Source organism: Salvia hispanica, chromosome 5, assembly GCF_029641045.1.
Source record: "Salvia hispanica isolate PSC_SH4W2 chromosome 5, Shi_PSC_v1, whole genome shotgun sequence".
NCBI classification, from domain to species: Eukaryota; Viridiplantae; Streptophyta; class Magnoliopsida; order Lamiales; family Lamiaceae; genus Salvia; species Salvia hispanica.
In genome coordinates, this window is record NC_142696.1 from 39,343,301 (window position 1) to 39,362,540 (window position 19,240).

Here is a 19,240-nt window from a genome sequence, read left to right on the forward strand (position 1 = left end):
ATACGGGAAAATTCATTAATTGCATTAAAAAAAAGTACATTCATTTAAAAAAATAAATTACATAATAAAGAAAAAAAACTATCGCCGTGCAGTCTTCCGTGCCCACAACTATTCAATTATATCCTTTTGGAGTTCAATATGAGCATCCACTTGGCGCATGTCGGCATATTCTTGGAGGCGGCCGACTTCATCGAGAGGTACCCCATGTCGTACGATAGGGGTGGCCGTTCCGTGGCTTGGACCGGCTTCATCGTCATTGGCCCAACTAGTCAGTTGTACGCCTTCGTCTTTGACGATCATGTTGTGCATGATAGTGCAAGCGTATATTATTTGGGAAACGCATTTGACATCCCACAAACGCGTTGGACCCTTAATTGCCGCCCATCAAGACTGGAGCACACCAAATGCGCGCTCCACGTCCTTGCGCGCCGACTCCTGTCGTTCCGCAAAGTAGGCCTTCTTGTCATCCGCCGCGTGTCTGATCGTCTTCACAAAGACGGGCCACCTAGGGTATATCCCATCCGCCAAGTAGTAGTCCATATCATGCCGGTTGCCGTTGGCCACAAATGAGACGGCTGGACCCATGCCCTGACACTTCTCGTTGAAGAGGGGCGACGAGTTGAGGACGTTGAGGTCGTTGTTCGACCCGGCTACCCCAAAATACGCATGCCAGATCCACAGCCGGTAATCAGCTACGGCCTCGAGGATCATCGTGGGATTCTTTGACTTGTAGTCGGTCGTGTAGGCCCCCTTCCAGGCAGTCGGACAGTTCTTCCACTCCCAATGCATACAATCTATGCTGCCTAACATCCCGGGGACCCCTTGCTGCTCCCCGTGCATCTGCATCAGATTCTGACAATCTTGGGGGTAGGGCTTCGAAGGTACTCCTCACCGAAAATTTGAATCACGCCCTGACAGAAAAACTTCAGACATTGCAGAGAAGTCGTCTCACCGATGTGGAGGTACTCATCCCACATGTCTGTCGCGCCTCCGTAGGCCAACGACCTGATTGCCGCCGTGCACTTTTGGATAGGGGTGTGGCCGGGTCTGCCAGCTGCATCGTGCCTGAAGCGGAAATAAAGATATCGACGCTCCAAAGCGTCAACGATACGCATAAACAACTCCTTGCGCATTCTAAAACGCCGCTTGAACATGGTTGCTGGAAACCGCAGGTCCGGAGCGAAGTAGTCGTCATATAGCCGATCGGCTAGCGACGTGGATCGGCTAGCCGGCATTGTGGATGCTCTTAATAAACTGGAAAGTGAATAAAGTAAGAGAGTTAGTAATAAAATAGGAAAAAAAAAGGTAAAAGAGAGAATGCCAAAAAAAGAAATGGCGACGTCCTAAAAGAAATGTGAGTCGTTTATATTAGGATGGAGGGCGTATATTAAGAAATTTTTTGGTACCTATGAGATGAAAGTATTTATATATTTACAAAGTTAAAAGTGGAAAGAACAATTAAAATATAACAAGATACGTCACTAAATAATGAATATATAGGAGATAAAATAAAATAATAGAGAAAGTTAAGTGGAAAGAATAATAAATAACCGGAGTAAATAAAGTAAGACATAGAATAAATTAATAAAAATACTTGTGTTCTGTTTTGATAAAAAAAAAAATGAATCACATTAGATGGGATGGGACGTCGCAAAAGTAATACGAGTAACATATAGTGGGACTGAGAGATTATTATATTTGATTGAAAACCAACTAATCTAAGTTATACTTATCCTTTTGTCCGGTAATGGATTTTCTATTTTTTTTTGTTCTACATTAATAGGAGATATAGTTTTCTCTTATTCATTCCAAGCATTAATTCTACTTACATTTTATTTAAAATTAATATAATATATATGTAAGTTTTTTTTCAGCTCTTCCTTTTAATATTTCTTAGAATATGTGCTACATAGATTGGGAATAAAGGGCTGGGGAAAAATATCGAAAAAATGATATATCGCTCGTATCGTATTGAAAAATATCGAAAAATTATCGAATTTTCGATATATCGTAATTGTCGATACGATACGATATCGTATCGTAAGTTTTCGATACGATAACGATATGAATTTCCTTATATCGCGATATATCGTTTTATATCGAAAATACGATATATATCGAAAATTTTTGATATATCGATATTTTCGATATATATCGATATTTTATTTTCGATATATATCGATAAATATCGAAATTTTCGATATATATCGATATTTAACGATATATCGAATTTCGATACGATATATCGAAATATTGATACGATAACGATATGAAATTTTTTTATATCGAAAGTTCGATATATCGAAACTTTCGATACGATAACGATATGAAATTCTTTCATATCGATATTTTCGATACGATACACGATACAACGTTTTCGATACGATATATCGTATCGACCCACCCCTTTGGGATTCCTAATGTTATACAGAGGGGACTGGGGAATATGTTAACATTTCTTACTCACAACGTGCAACCTTCGCTGGTCATTATTTATATAGTTTAGGAGTAAAAAATATAGATGAAATAATAGAACTTGCAAATTCAATTTAATAAAAATAGAATTAAATACTATACTACACGTAAAATGAGACATTTATTGCTTTAGGACCCAGGAGAGAACGAGGATCACCTAATACTTTTCATATCACATTTCCTACTCCACCCCTTACAAATATGAGTAATGAGCTTGTGAGGGGTGGAGTAGGAATGGTGTAGGAAAAGTATGACGTGATTCTCACTAGGAGAGAGCAGTTGGACTTTAAGGGTTTTTAATTTTATTTTATTTTTTTTAACTGTATTCACAATTCAGCTGTATCATGGGTGCTATGCAGTTAAATATCAATGGAGTATATCGTGTCACTCATATCAATTTGGAACTTTGCATTGCGTTTTTAGGTCTCTTCCTCATTTTGTTCTGATCGAAGAATCGCCTCTCACAGTCACAGACTCAGTGCAGTATGGCTTCATATCATATGTGTTTCTTTCACCAAAAAAATTGATCTACAGGTACGTCATCATGAGTCCAACCCCATATCTATTCTCTGTAAAAATTTCAACTCACAACATAGTGTGAACGCGTATAGGCTAGTGTAACAGTGCAACACGTTTACCTGAGAGTTGACGCTCAGAATTGTAATCAAATTCCAACTCCGATGCTCTATCTTTCTTCCCAAACTACTTTACATGCAATTCTGAATGGACCGTCTCGTGATTCTCTGCTTCCTGCTGTTCAATTTCACAATTACAGGTGGTGATCGTATTTCTATCAACTGCGGCGGAGGTGCAGCTGTGAGCGGCCAAAATTGGGGCGGAGACGCTGCAACGAAAGGCTCATCAAAGGCATCCACTCTCGAGGGAGAGCTGATCACAGCCGTCGATCCGGTTCCCTACGCCACCGCGCGCATCTCTCGCTCCCAGTTTTCCTACTCCTTTCACCTCGATCCAGGTCAGAAATTTATCCGTCTTCACTTCAATCCCGCTCACTACCGTGGCTTCCATAGCTACACTGATTTCTTCACCGTTGAAGCTGGTCCTTTCACTCTACTTGCTAATTTCAGTGCTTCCATAACTTCTCGTGCTCTTTCTCTCAATATCCTTGTTAAGGAATTCTGCATAATGGTACATCAAAATCATCCCCTTAATATAGTTTTCTCTCCCGAAGCTAGCCAATCCAAGTATAATTATGCATTTATTAATGGAATTGAGATTATATCAGTGCCTTCCACCATTTCTTACTGTCATGGTGGAGATAGTGGAGTTGATGTGCTTGGAGAAAAGTCTGTCATCTATATTAACAATGCTACTGCACTTGAGAGGGTTTATCATCGAAATATGAAGTCGGGGACTGCCTCGTTTGGCCATGATATGTTTGGGATATGGGCATCGATTCTTCAAGGAAATGGAAACAAGGGTAGTGATCTCGTTTGGAGAGTGTCGGTTGATGTGGGATTTAGGTATTTGGTCAGGGTTCATTTGTCTGAGATAGGAATTAAAATGGACTTTGTGCTTATGATTGAAAACATGGTTGCCTTGACTAGTGTTGATATGCTCCAACAATTGGGGAATCGAAGTGTTCTTTGGTATAACTATATAGTGATGGTGCAAGGGAAGAAAAGTGAGTCTAAGCATGGAATCTCTATTTCTCTGCATTCTCAACATGAATTAGTGGATAGACAAGGCCCAATTGAAGGATTTGAAGTCTTCAAGTTAAGCAATCCTGACCTCAGTCTAGCTAGTCCCAATCCTCTGCTTACACCAGGAAATTCACCATCAATCTCTATCACTACTCTACTCAACTCTCTTCTTGGTCGAAAAAATGCTATTGCAACTGTGGTCTTTGCTAAGAGTTTTCTGGTAATCATCATTGTCCACCTGCTCCAAAAAATGTGGGCAACTGATATTTTGGAGGATGAAAACGAACCATCTCCCGGGGCAAAGCGACTTTGCCGTCGCTTTTCACTAGCTGAGATTCAATCAGCAACAGACAACTTCCACAGCAGAAATTTCATTGGAAGGGGTGGATTTGGGAATGTCCACAAAGGGCTCATAGATAATAGGAGAGAGATTGTAGCCGTAAAGCGATCAAAGCAACACTCCGGTAGTGGGGAGCAACAATTTTGGACAGAGGTTGAAATGCTTTCTGAACTTCGACATGTGAATTTAGTTTCTCTCATCGGATACTGCAATGAGCAAAAGGAAATGATTCTTGTTTATGAGTATATGCCCAACGGGACATTGGCCGACCATCTATTCAAACTAGCCAGGTTCAATGATTTTTATCACCTCTCTTGGAAGCGACGACTTCAGATCTGCATTGGAGCTGGCCGAGCTCTAGATTATCTTCACACAGGCCATGGGATCATACACCGAGATGTGAAATCTTCAAACATTCTGCTTGATGAGAAGTTTGTTGCTAAAATATCAGATTTTGGCTTAGCTAAGACTGGATTCGGCAGCGACTCTCGGATCCAGAATAGCACACTAGTTAGAGGCACACGAGGATATTTGGACCCAAATTACTGTGTAACTCATAAACCAACAAAAAATAGCGACACATATTCTTTTGGTGTGGTGTTGTTGGAAGTGTTGTGTGGGAGAAGAGCACTGGAGCGATGTGATGAAGAAGATAAGTGTTGTCTGGCTACATGGGCTATAGATAACATCAGTAAGGGACAGGTTGATCATATTGTACTTCCAAGCCTAATAAGGGAAGTATCACCAGATAGCCTAAAGACGTTTGTGAAGGTTGCTAAAAGATGCCTGCATGATGAACCAAAAAAACGGCCAGCGATGGGGCATGTTGTTATGAAACTTGAGCTTGCACTTGAGCAGCAGGAGAAGGCAGAATCTCTTGATTCAAAAAATGAGAGGACTGGCATTGAACATTTGTTTTCATCAACTGATAAATATCACGAGGACAATGTGAATTTCATGGCACCAAATGAGAAAACAAATATTGTTGATGCCGGGCCTCAGATGGAGAATGTGACATCCTCGGCTCCCAATGCCATGCCACATTCAGATAATGATGGAACTATTTTATCAAGTAGTCGGATACCAATGACGAATGTGAAAACTGTTACATTTATCCCCAATGAACAAATTAACAGCACTATGATCAATTCTGGAAGACAAGGAGGAAGAAAATCCATGATGCTTCGGATATCAAGAAAACTTTGGCCGTGGGATGCATTTTGGAAGACCAAGAAACCCTCAAACAAAATGAACTTAGCAGGCACCTCAGTATCAGGTATGTTTTTGTACCTTGATGGATGGTTTTTTTGGTTCCAATATGGCTTATTCTCTGGTATAACTGGATTGCTTGCCATGCATTTTTCTGACTATATATTTTGCAGCACCGATATCACGTAGGACCAGCACCATTACAGTGGATGGAAATACTGAGAGAAGTGATAGGGTGAATTCAAGTCCAGCAGTGGAGTCATCAAATGAAATAGAAGAGCATATGCAGGTTATGGATAACATTAGTAAGGGACAAGTTGGTTATATTGTGGCTCCAACTCTGAGAGGGGAAATCTCACCAGATAGCCTGAGGAAGTTTGTCAACAGTGCAGAAAGATGGCTCCATGATGAACCAAAAGACCGGCCAACAACCATACACATTGTAACCAAAATTGAGCTTGCACTTCAACAGAAGGAGATGGCAGACTCTTCGCTACCGAAAGACAAAATTAGTGTTGAGGGTGGTTCTTCATTCACTGGTATATCTCAGAAGGCGAACATAAAACTTTTTGGAGCAAATAAGAAAATAAATGTTGCTGATGATGCAAGTCCCAGTCCGGCAGGACAGGTGCCTTCAGCTACTGATAATACATCTCAGCAGTTTAACAAGTTTTTTTATGAGAGAATGAATGATGTGAACCCCAGTCCGGCAGGGCAGGTGCCTTCATCTACTGATACATCTCATCAGTTTAACGTGTTGTTTTCTAAGAGGATGCATGTTGCTGATGATGCGAGCCACAATCCAGCAGGGCAGGTGCCTTCATCTACTGGTACTTCTCAGAATGCAAACATGGAACTGCTTGGACTAAATAAGAAAGTAAATGTTGCCAATGATGGGAGTTTTAGTGTGATGGCCCAGCCCAATTTGAGGGTTTTCAGCTTCACGGAACTCAAAGTCGCAACTCGCAATTTCAGAGGTGATTTGGTGCTGGGAGAAGGAGGTTTTGGCAGGGTTTACAAGGGGTGGCTGGGTGACAGAGCCGCTGCCAAAACAACCATCGTTGCTGTCAAGAAGTTGAATTCTGAAAGCACGCAAGGGTTTCGAGAGTGGCAGGTACTAACAGTAGAATTTTTTTCACCTCCTCTTCTTTACTCAACTTAAATTATGAGACTCAGAATGGATGCTGTGTACCTTAACTTGCAGGCTGAGGTGAACTTCCTTGGAAGTCTCTCTCATCCCAATCTAGTGAAGCTGTTGGGCTACTGCCATGAGGATAAACAACTACTTCTTGTCTATGAATACATAGCCAAAGGCAGCCTGGAAAACCATCTTTTTAGAAGTAAGGGATTAATTCATTTCATTTGCTACAATCATACCTTGTCATCTTAATTTACACATTCTCTCATGCAATTAGTGCTTGATAGGAGTAGTTTACTTACTGAATTTTTCTTGGTTAGGGGGTGCACATGATCAACCGCTTCCATGGCACATTAGGCTTAAGATATTGACTGGAGTAGCTCGTGGCATGGCGTACTTGCATGCATCAGAAGAAGCAGTTATCTATAGGGACTTAAAGACATCTAACATATTGCTTGACGGAGTAAGTTATTTCATTCACTTTCCAGTTTAAAACCAATAGAATGCTCTGATGTTTTGAATTGTTTATCTGCAGTCATACGAAGCTAAGCTATCTGACTTTGGGCTAGCGAGGTTGGGTCCAACAATTGGTTATTCCCATGTAACGACACAGGTTATGGGAACATATGGTTATGCTGCTCCCGAATATATTGCCACAGGTAAATATGGCCAACTCGCATATCCCAGCGGAGCTTGATCACATTATAATGAGTTGGTTACTTCTGCAGGGCACTTATACGCAAAGAGTGATGTATATACGTTTGGTGTATTGTTACTGGAAATGATGACAGGGCTGCGAGCACTCGACATCAGTCGTCCATCTGGACAACACATTCTGGTTGACTGGATAAAACCATATCTATCCAAGTGGGGTAATTTAAAAGAAATTATTGATGTCCGTTTAGAGGGACGATATCCTAAGAATTCATTACTGCAATTAGCTACGGTTGCCTTTGGTTGCCTTGAAGCAGATCCCAAAAAAAGACCCTCTATGGAAGAGATAGTCCACACACTGGAAAGAATTGATTCGGCCAAAGACACACCTACACAAACTAGTAAGAATCGCTTCTTCTGGTGAGAGAGCTTATAGTATATTAGTATACTTTTAGTTGGTCGGTGTTGAAACTCGTTATTGTGACAGTAATTAATGTAGAATACTAGTCGAGAGTTTGAACTTTGAAGCATAAACTCCACATATCTGTTTTTGAATAATGTTCCTATTTTAGCTCTTCCTATAGAATTTATTCTGCCAACGAGACGCCTGCACAAACCAGTAAATATCGGTTCTTCTCACGAGAGAGCCTAGAGTATAATAACTTGGTTAGTTGGTCGGTGTTGAAACTTGTTTTTGTGAGAGCTTAAAGAATGAACTGTGCCAATTTGAGGGTTGGTTGTTCATGTCAGGGAAAATTTGACCCAATCTGCCTCCTTTTACCCGATTCCAGTTCCCTTTTTTTTTTCAAGTGTGATCCTGTATATACGTAACCATGTTTGAATAGTAAGATTCAGAATTAGTGTGCATTATTGATCAAAGGAAAAGTTCAAGAATACATTTTAAGTTGCAGAAGTGGCCAGACAAAAAGTGGTGGACATATATCAAACGAAAAGCATAGTACACAGTATCATAGGTGTGGTGTTACTAGAAATGAAGATATTAGTAATCCGACTGGAGGAAGTACCTTCGACCATCTCTTACCCACGGTGAAGATAGTGGAGCTCGACTGCTTGGCCAAATAACAGAAGGGGGGGAAAGAACAAAATAAAAAATATATATATAATTTAAACAAATTTGAACCAAGAAACCCAAATCCCTGGGGACCTACATCTGAAACAGTATTGTTGGTGCTTAAAAACACGATGCAAGCTCGAGTACGGCTAACAACACATGGGACAAAAAAAAAGGACAATTGTGGCCCGCAATGCAATGCGATATGATCCCGACCTAACAAAACAAATGCAATTTTCACTAGAAAAAATGCTGATGAATATATAGAGATAGCAGTAGTAGCTGCAAAGGCTGATGCACCATCAAAAGCTTTTTTGGTTGAGGTCTGCAGTGCAGATTGTGTTGTGATGTTCATCTACTGGTTTGAATCACTATTTGCTGGTGTGTTTCCACTCGATTGCTGCTGTTGTTGGTGCTGCATTTGATGCATGTTGAGTTGAGTTTGCTGCTGGCGCAGCTGGAACATCTGGGGGCTGATTGAGAGCTGCTGAAACTTTTCTCCACTCAATTCAGCAGTTGCAAGCTTCAGACGCTGCACCTCCGCTGTCAAGGCTTCGTTCAGTGCTGCAAGAGAGAGAGCGAGTGAGCCAGTTTCGCCTCAGCTTCTCGAGCAAAATGCACAATCAAGTGAAACGGGAAGATGCAAAAATGGGGGCAGCGCAATGAAGGTGTCCTAACTGTTTACGCCTTCCATATCCGACCCAAAAACCACAAAGTGAGTTCTACGAGTGCAGTGAGTGAATTTGAAAAATGGAGGCAGATGAAGTGCTACATGGTAAAGGTTTTGTAAGGCAAACAGTGCATACACCATGATTAGACAGATTTCTTGTTAGTAGTAAGAGTTGGATCAACAAAAGTGTTGCATGCTAAGAAGAAAAGATGCATTTAGAAGAGGGACATAAACTATTAACAGAACTAAAAAAGGGTACCATCTCGGAGTTGAGCCTGTTGTTCCATGGCCTGCAAGCGAAACTTGAGCTCGCTGTTCTGGCTAGTTAGTCCAGAAGAGTCTCTCTGCATTGCAAAGAAAGAAGGCGTTCATGGATTATACGACGAAAAAGATAACTATTCACTAAAACAGGCAATTAAAAGCGAACTCTCACTTGAAGTAGAGTGAGTTGGGCAGACAATGTGGTTGCTTCAGTTTGTAAAGTCTGGACCTTATGCTCCAATTCTGATATATACCTCATCTTTCTCTCCTTTGATCGAGCAGCTGACTGCCGGTTAGCTAAGATCCTAAACCCAAAACAAGTCCATATTTTAGAAAAACAAATATATACATATAATATAGATATATGTATGCTACCTTTTAGCCCGTTTGGGATCACTTGATGCTATCTCAGTAAGTTTCTCATTCGCCATAATCTTCTTCAGTTCAGCACCAGTGAACTCGCCATTACCAAACTCTAAGCTAAAAGCATTTGAATTCCCATCCATAGAATCGGTGGGCGACAACTGATGGTTTCCCGGTGAGGGCGGCATTTTGGGATACTCGTCACCAAAATTCATCTTTTCCATAAAACTATCCATTGAGACACTCCGATAGTGACGGGAGGTGGGAGCAATATCTCCCCCAGCATTCCTTTTAAGCCCTTCCCTCTTTTGTGGCAGTGAAGAAGTTCCCTGCTTCTGTGCACTACTCCCACTCTCATTCACACTACTACTAGTCGCTTCATTATCGCTGCTGTCACCTCCATTCGTCTTTGTGCCACTGGCTCGACTGTCTAAATCCTCCCGATTATCATTCCCCAGCTTCTCATCAGTACCCGATGAGTTGAAAGCATCAATGTTCTCCAAATTCAGATACGCTGAGAAAAGATCATCCACAACATCCCCCTCAGATTTCCTCTCCCCAATCCCTTCAGTGCGACTCTCCACGGGTTTCTCCCAACATGACTCTTTCTTGATCAACGTCGCTGGCTGCTGCTGCTGAGTCCCTTGATTCTCTCCAGCAGAGCTTCTGAATGGCATGAGTGGAGCCGAGGACTGCAAAACAGACGTAAACCCAAACGGGATATCACTATTAGACCGCCTGTGAGCCTTTCTCGGAGGAAGACTCTCGCCAATTCTCATCGAATTACCCCTCACAAAAGGCGAGGGTGGCAACAACGAGTGTGAGCTCCCATCCCTTTCCTCCATAGACACATCAGCCGAAACATGGTCAGCCATAGAATTCGAATGCAGCTCCCGGTAAGGCGATGGGCTCAATGGTGGCAACGAATCAAGGGCGAAAAATGAGGGCTGCGACAATGAACGGCTGTGTGATGGCCCCGGACTAGTGCTGAAATTCTGCATTCCCGTTTGGCGATTAACGGGGATCTGCGAGTAAGGGGAAATTGGAGGGATTTGGGGGTGGGGGTGAGAGGGCGGAATGCCAACTCTTTTTCCATTGTTTTCAGTCCCTAAATTAGGTGAATTCTGCCGAATCTGACCACGAAATTGCGGCATGGTTAACTGAGGAATTTCCATTTGCTTCATCAAAAACGACTGATGCTGCTGTTGTTTAGGAAATGAAGATGATGATGTTCCAAACGAAGATTGAAGCCTCTGCGTATTAGCTTCTTCATTATCACCAGCCATTTTCCTCAAATTTTCAACACTTCCGATCAATCACACAATGTTTCCACAAAATTCAATACAAGTAACCTGAAATTCAAATAGATAGATATAAAAATCAATCATCTCAACCAAAACCGCAGTAAAATTGTAGCCATAAATAAACTAATCAATCAACGAGAAGACAACCTACCGCATACCTCCCCTAGAAAATGCAGAATAACGAACTCAAAAACTCAATAAACAAAATGTAAATCCAAACAAAAAAGTAAAAAAGTTACACGGTGTTTCACATGAGCTGATTTTAGGTAGAGCTGAACCGCCGCATTCGGCGTTTTGAAGCGCGGCGACTGCGTGTTCGACAACGATGTGTGTGAGTGTATGTGTAGCCCTCTCTCTCGCTCGCTCTAGAGCGGGTTTATCTCTGTAGAAATTTTTGGGGACGACGACTGGTATGACTATTTACACGGACTTCATGACTGCTGCTTGCGCTACTGTTTTGCCTTTACTCGCGAGAACGCGTGAATTTAATACGAGTTTGAATTTCATTTGGATCGCATTTCGCATTTCATGTGCATCTCAATTTCATTCCGACCGCATTTCGGTTTCCTCCTCTATCACCGCAGCATATATTGCAATAAATCTCTCTCCCTCTAAAAATAATTCCTTTTTCCAAAAAAGGGGCTCGCACTCGCTTCTCCGGCGCGTCTATCCCAACCGCTTTTCTTTTCTTTTTCAGAGTATTTATTTTTTCAGAATACGACGGAAATTGGGGATGAATTAACAAAAATATTGCAACTGTAAATAAATAGTACCTACTACTACTCTATTTCAACTCTCTCATATATTGTTCTGCAATCACCACTACTTATAACTTAAAGTCATGTAACTTTATGAGCTAAACAGAAAAATAATAAACTTATACGGAGTATAAATCCAAATATGAAATATCCAATTACTAATGTCCTAAGAGCATTCCCAATGGAGGTGGCGAATTCTCGGCGATAAATCGCCGGTTATCGCCGAATTATCGCCGGCCATTGTGGCGAAGTCGGCGATAATTCGGCGATAATGTTGCCGTTGCTTCGCCGAGTGGCGTTCTAACGCCGGATTATCGCCGAGCGATCGCCGGCCACTGTGGCGACGCTCGGCGATAATCGGCGATAATTAAAATTTTTTTTTTTTTTTTTTGAACCCAACGGCTATTTTACATTCCACCCCTATAAATATTTCCTCCACTTCCTCCATTCATCACCCACAATCTTCATTCTCTCCATTTTCAATCTCTTCTCCCAATCTTCAATTTTCATCAAAATTATGAGCTTTTGGAAGAAAAGTTCCCGATCGGGTAAGGATAAGGGTAAGGGGAAAGAGTCGAGTTCACAAATTCCCAACACGGATGAAGCAAACGAGCAGTGGATGCAGTCGTTGTTGGCGATGGGTTCTCCTCCCGGCCAACTTCCATACGGGGGTCCGTCTCCTTTGCAGACTCCTCCGGCGCGGAGACTTTCTCCGTACTTCAACTCTGCCGGCAGAATGCCCTTTCCAGCCGACGATGTGTATCGGCCCCAGTTCGACACCCCCGGATCAACCCCAGGCGACCAAGAATCTCAGGCCGCGACACTGAGCGCGGAGGACTTCGAGGTGGAAGAAACGCCCACCGAGCCGCCTTCTAGGAGCGGGAGGGGGAAGGCGCCGGCGTCGTCGGCTGCGACTGATACGGGTTCCGATGAGAGGCCGAAGCGGGTAAGGACTACTTACACTCTGCAAGAGTCCGAGCTGATAGCCGACTGCTGGGCGGACACGTCACAGGACGCGGAGCGCAGCAACTACCAGACTGAGATCATATTCTGGGAGCGGATTGCCGCGAAGTACAGGAGCCACAAGACTGCCTCAATGAAGGACCATGGCAGCGAGGCGATCCGTCGGCATTGGGAGCGCCTCATGAGGGACTGCGGGCACTTCAACGGTATTTATTCTAACTTGATGACTCACATGACGAGTGGCCAGAACGAGCACATGGTCCGAGATGAGGCCATCCGGATGTATAGTAGCCAGTACTTGTCGACGAAGGGCTTCAAGTATTGGAACATCTACGATAAGCTGAAGGATCTCCCCAAATTCCGGACGGGAATGCACGACGCGCTGCACGGGAAATCGGTGCGCTCGCGACTTAGCGTTTCGGAGAGCGAGGGGAGCGCGGCCCACATCGACTTGAGTGGGGATGGTCCGCACGAGCGCCCGGAGGGAGTGAAGAAGGCGAAGGGGAGGCGGAAGGGGAAGGGCGCAACGTCGGAAGTCGCGTCGGAATCCGTCATCGACTTAGAAAAAGCCACTTATTCGAGCAATGTCGCCAATCTGACCCAGATGTACACGCTGTACTTCACCGGCGGCGGGACCCCTGAAGAAAAGGCGGCCCTCTGGAAATGCATCCAACACCTGCAGAGTACGCTGGGGCTCGATCCCGACGCCCCTCCGGCCCCTCCGTCTTAGATTTTTTTTTTTTAAATCTTTGTTTATTTGCGTTTTTTATTTGTAGTTTTTTTTTTCTCGTTGTATTATATTTTCCAATGATTAATACAACGATGAATTGTTCATTATTAGTCTATTTATTAAATACATTTGTAGGGAAAATTAAATAATATAAAAAATAATGATGTAAAAATGAAATGTTGAGTTAGGGAGAAATAAGGGAGAAATAAGGGAGAAACCAATGTAGCACTTGGCTAAAAACTGGGGATAAATTTTGGTGCTGATGTGGCGCTGATGTGGCAGGAGTTAGGGAGAAATAAGGGAGTTTTTAGGGAACTCCATTGGGAGTGCTCTAAACATATGCTCTTGTTTCTACAAAATAAAATGTTTTCGTTTACCAATAGTACTTGTATTCAACTCTTTGATTTTCCCTACAAAATTTCTTTGATTAATTCTTTATCATTATTTCATTATTACCACAAAAAATATACGCATATCGTAAATTTTATTGACTATTGTTTTCGTAATCCATAATTCCATATAAAATTCCAATCAGTACATTTAAGAAAATTGGGAGAATAGAGAATATGTTGCCCACGTTAAGAAAATTGACTAATTGAAGCGATAAAATTTAAAATAAACATTTACAAAAATGTAAAAAAAACATAGTATACTTACTTTGAAGTTGAATCTCGAATATCTCACACCGTGATTGGCGTATAACATTCAATCATCATTCGTTTTTGGAAGAAAAAAAAAACTTATTTGGAACTCTATGTAAACTCATTCAACAACCTCTCCCTTATATAGTGTGATTTTTATCTGTTAAATTAGTGAAAAAATAGAAGATTGAAAAGTTGTGGGCAGTTTGTTTTAAATAAAAACGAGATAAGGACACTATAATTGCAACTTTTTATTTAGATTCTAATTATGGCCAAAGGCCACACCCCACTCTTCATCTTAATCATTATTATTAGTTGATGATTAGGTGTATTACTTAATTTACTCGATTACTGATTTGGACAAATTAAATTAGATTCCCTGTGTAATAATTAGGTCTACCAATTTTCCCTTTGACGTAATGATTCAGAGTTAATCAAGAAAAATGGTTTTCTTGGGTTATGATAGTTTGTTATTGCTTCGTCCTATATAAATTTTGCAGTACTATTTTTTTTATTTATTCGTATTCATTAAACTTTATTTGATCAGAGGGCTGACATTATGATTCAAACATTCAAACCTATATATATTTTTGTGGTATCTTAATCTCGTTTGCTTTTTCGATTTATATATACTTAAATTATACTCCAAAAAAATATGCAAGACGATCCAATATTCAGAAATGTACTCATATTTGGGTGCTATCTTTATGACCTGATGCTATTTGTAATTATAAATATCATTGAATATGAATACTGTCGTTCAAGGCTTAATTGGTCGTTAAATTTTCAATGTTATAAATGTCCAATTTAACATTTAGGAATGAAATTTAATCACAGCAGATATAAATAGAATCACGATTTTTGGAAGTTAGGGATAATGTGTTTATAGAATGATAGTAATCCACACAATCATAGTATGAGTGTATTCAAAAAAATAACTACTCCATATTTTATATGCTAACTAGGAGTAACTAATTTGGATTGCGCAATTTGAAGATCTAACATTTATAAAAAAGATATATGGCATCCCATGTTTTTTAAAGTGGATCTGTATTAGTTGAAACTTTTTTTTTGCACATATTGCAAAAATATAATACGTATAAATCTGTAATCATTGGGATAAAAAAATTAATCAATATACTATATTGTTCAAAATGAAGAATTTGTATTTTACATTCAACATAAATCTTACCGTCAACATTTGATTTGTTAGAATTTAAGGGGGTTGGTTAGCACAATGTGCCCTGCAAGGCTGCAATCATATCATCATAAATTTGTTTAAATTTGTTTTAGCAATGATTCAAGGCATTGAAATTTATTACGCTCATTAAGAGTATCCGGCTTATCTTTAATTCTTTATTATGATGCTTTTATTATGAAGAAGAATGGAATAGTCACGAGTCCAAGAAATTTGTTGAGTTTTTTGTTACACATGTCCGTCACATAACGACACACCATGTATATTGCATTTGCATTTTAAAAGTACTGCTGCTTCCTCCGTCACCAAATAGCATCAACATTTGGTCATAGATTTTAATGTATAATTATAAAAATAAAAAAGATAGAAAGAATTTTTTAAAAATATTATTAATAGAAAACGGGTCTCACCTCATTAAAGAGAAAAAAAATTTCAAAACTAAAAAGTCTATACTTTTTATGGATAAACAAAAATGAAAATAGTTATTTTCTAGTGATGGAGAGAATATCAGTGAGGACTAATATAGTAGTAACACCTAAAATTAAAAAATATGGAGTGAATATAGCATGATAGTATCTATCATGTGGAATAAAGTTTTCAGGATTGGGTATAGTATAGCAGGGGTGGATCTAGCGTGGTTGAAGGTGGGGCAAATGCCCCTCCTCACTCGTTCTTCACCTTTATACATTTATTGCAAATTTTTTAATATATACATAAAATAATTCCAATTGCCCCTCATGTTATTTTGATTGAACGAATTTTCAGATAATTATATATAGGATGTAAAATGTTATAATTATCATTCTTGTTGGTAGGTAGCAGTTTAAAACGTTTTTGTTCATATGAAGATTTTTTTTTATGATGGATCAAGCAAGCAAGATTATACTGGATTGAATACCATGGTTGGAAACACAATTTCCACACACTTTTGTTTGCATAAATCGAACAACAAACTATTGGGAACAGTTAGCACATTTGACCAAAAATCAATTATACACCAAATACATCCAAATCAAAGATGCTCAGGTAATTGGTTCAAAGCATTGATGTCATTGTTCAATCTAACAACGCAAAATATGAGCTACTATTTTGCAGATGTGATCTATCCATGCTGTCCGGTGGTTCTGAGATCGACCATTAATCCGACTACCCAAGATAGGGCATTCTTTGCTCGAAATCAGAAGGCGCCTAGGAAAAGCATGGAACAACCTGCGGCATACTCTAAACACGTTGGGTGATAGTCAAATGTCCAACATGTTCATAGTATTGATTGTACATCACCGATGTCATGTATATACGTGACGCTTCTTCTCTTGTTTCATGCTTGTCACCTGCCTTAGTCTGGTGGCTCTTGGGTTGATGTTCGTGGTTGTTGGTTGTGTGGTTTCTACTGATTAGCTTTTGGTTCGTTTCTTTTCGGCTTAGATTTTTGTTGCCTCCTTTTTTTTTGCCCACCTTCGCGGTTGATGTGTTATGTCTTCTTCTTCTTTTCTTCTTCTTCTTCTTGTAATTGGTCTTTTGCTATTTTGCACTATACTTCTCCTCCTCCTTACATGGTTTCGAAATTTCGGATTATCAAAGCATACAAAATATGCATTTTTAGCCAACGCGAAAGTACTACATATTCTGTTGCGCGTGTTGTGGGACGTTAGGGGCGGAAAATGGTAAAAAAAAAAGGGGGTATACTAGATCCATATCCACGCCATAATAGTTAGGGAGTACTATATACTCCCTTCGTCCCATAAAAATATGGAGACTTTCTTTTTTCGTTCGTCCCATAAAATTAGTCCATTTCCATTTATGAAAAATTATCCTCAACTCATTACCAATATACTTCAATTTATTTACAACTTATACTAACAGGATCCACAATTAAACAATAAGAATAATGAAGGTATCACTATCTAATGACACTATTTTAATTATATTTCTTCTCACCTCTTCTACTTTACCAATTATGCATTAATTCTTGTATCTTCTCAAATGTCTCTATATTTATGGAATAGAGAAAATGTCGACAAAATGCAAGCATTTTAGCATTAACTTGTGATTCAGACAACTATTCCCTTTCTTCGTCCAAACATAGTCACGTATTTTTTGTCCTAAATTTTTTTTTGGCAAATTTTGGATAGTGGCGGCATGTCAAATAGGGTCACCTCGTTAGCATGTCTAGTTTTTGGGGGATTTTTAACAACTTTTATGAACAAAACCATTAGGCCAAACTCGTGCAGATGTGTGTCTTCACGTAGTTGCATGCGAAATGATGTCATGTTTTCTCTAATTTGTAACCCTTACAATTATGGCAGTTCAATTTTTCAGCTATAAGGTTTTATTAGGACCCTTTTCGCAATTACTGTAGCTCGTGATGGTTCTGACTTCTGTCTGTGTCTAGTTTTAAAGTATTGTGTTTGCGGTTAACTAATAGACTAATTTTTAAGAGTGGCATCATTTGATCATAATGTATCAGATCATAAAGTATTTTCTTCTAAAGTATGTGTAAATGTTATATATGCACATTAGATTAGTCGATTCAACCAAATTATTTATATTCATTATATTATACTCTTACTTCATGATTGACAGGGGTGATTACTCATCTAGGATTTTCATTCCTAGATAAGTCATCACTCCTACCAAACATGTCATTAAATTACAAATATATACGGAGTATCTCAATTATGGGCTAGTCATATTATGGCAAGATAGTATTCGTTATTGAGTGTTTTTAATTTATGTGGAGAGATTATGTTATTGTGTAGGGAATAATGTTTATCACGTCTTATCTCTTGTCTAATTATGAAGCCGACATTGTATTTATATCAATAATGCACGTTGTTTGTGAGACTGAGACTTCAATTATGATTTTATAATGCTGACTGTTGATGTTATTTAATGGAATTGAATTTTGTTGGACCAACAAAACAGGCACACAATAAAACTATTCAAACAATGAAGGGCACACGTTAGATTTAATAAAAAAAGCTGAAAAAAGAAAAATAATTAACGTGCAGGATGATAATTCCTACGTTTAATTCAAATCAGGGCTATATAATTAAGAATATTGGTTCCTAAAATTATAAATTTTGGTATTTCACAAGAACTTTAAAATTGGTCTAAAAAATCACAAACTTTACCTTTTGTATGTTAGTATTTTCCATGACAGTCCAAATTAGATTACTTTTTAAGTTCGTGACAAGTTGAGTAAAAAACTACGTAGAAAATCACTTTCATTTAATAATGCCAAGTAGGATAAAAAAAATGCACGGAAGTTGGTTAGATATGGTGATTGATCTGCTATGGGAAATAATAAATAAAATGTAAAGTTTATTTAGACCAATTTTAAAGATCGTGGGAAATACTAAAATTTGACAAGAGTTAATGATTTTAGAGACCGATATCCTATATAATTATGTGAAGTTAAATACTCTCAGCATGGAGATTAAGATATTTCAATATGTGTGTGTGTGTGTGTTTTATTTCTTTTTTACTGACACCCATGGAGAAATCTTTTTAATTTAGTTTTTTAAAAGTTAATTGATGGTGAGAAAGGTAATGGTAATCCATCAGTTGCCAAATTGCTATATTTACCACAAAATTTAGCAGTTAACTATGAAATGCATCAGTAATGAAATCTCTCCACCAAGGGCACAATCACATAGCATTCTTTTCATCACATAAAATGTTGATCTCTGTATTCACATTGAAATCATTCTGTTCATCCATTCAATATTGGGATGTCACATTCCACTACAACAAGAATTTAAGAATGTAAAGAAAAAGCACGTCCAGTGCAAAATGATTCT

General features: G+C 39.4%; 2 protein-coding genes across 3 annotated transcripts; one reads left to right on the forward strand and one right to left on the reverse strand.

Annotated features, from left to right (window-relative positions):
- The first annotated feature begins 3,143 nt into the window (after positions 1-3,143).
- Positions 3,144-8,076, forward strand: LOC125190297 (receptor-like protein kinase ANXUR1). The gene is made up of 6 exons (XM_048087564.2): positions 3,144-5,752; positions 5,859-6,799; positions 6,890-7,025; positions 7,144-7,286; positions 7,359-7,482; positions 7,552-8,076. The coding sequence occupies exons 1-6, from the start codon at positions 3,199-3,201 to the stop codon at positions 7,899-7,901; spliced, it is 4,248 nt and encodes a 1,415-aa protein (XP_047943521.1). The 5' UTR covers positions 3,144-3,198; the 3' UTR covers positions 7,902-8,076.
- A 499-nt stretch (positions 8,077-8,575) lies between these two features.
- LOC125190298 (Basic-leucine zipper (bZIP) transcription factor family protein) lies at positions 8,576-11,605 on the reverse strand. 2 transcript variants are annotated; one of them, XM_048087568.2, is made up of 5 exons: positions 11,399-11,605; positions 9,856-11,195; positions 9,653-9,785; positions 9,479-9,563; positions 8,576-9,113 (listed from the first exon to the last, which is right to left on the reverse strand). In XM_048087568.2, the coding sequence occupies exons 2-5, from the start codon at positions 11,127-11,129 to the stop codon at positions 8,905-8,907; spliced, it is 1,701 nt and encodes a 566-aa protein (XP_047943525.1). In that variant the 5' UTR covers positions 11,130-11,195; positions 11,399-11,605; the 3' UTR covers positions 8,576-8,904. The 2 variants fall into 2 exon arrangements, with proteins under 2 accessions (XP_047943525.1, XP_047943524.1); XM_048087567.2 differs by having other exon boundaries at positions 11,387-11,605.
- Between the last annotated feature and the right edge of the window lie 7,635 nt (positions 11,606-19,240).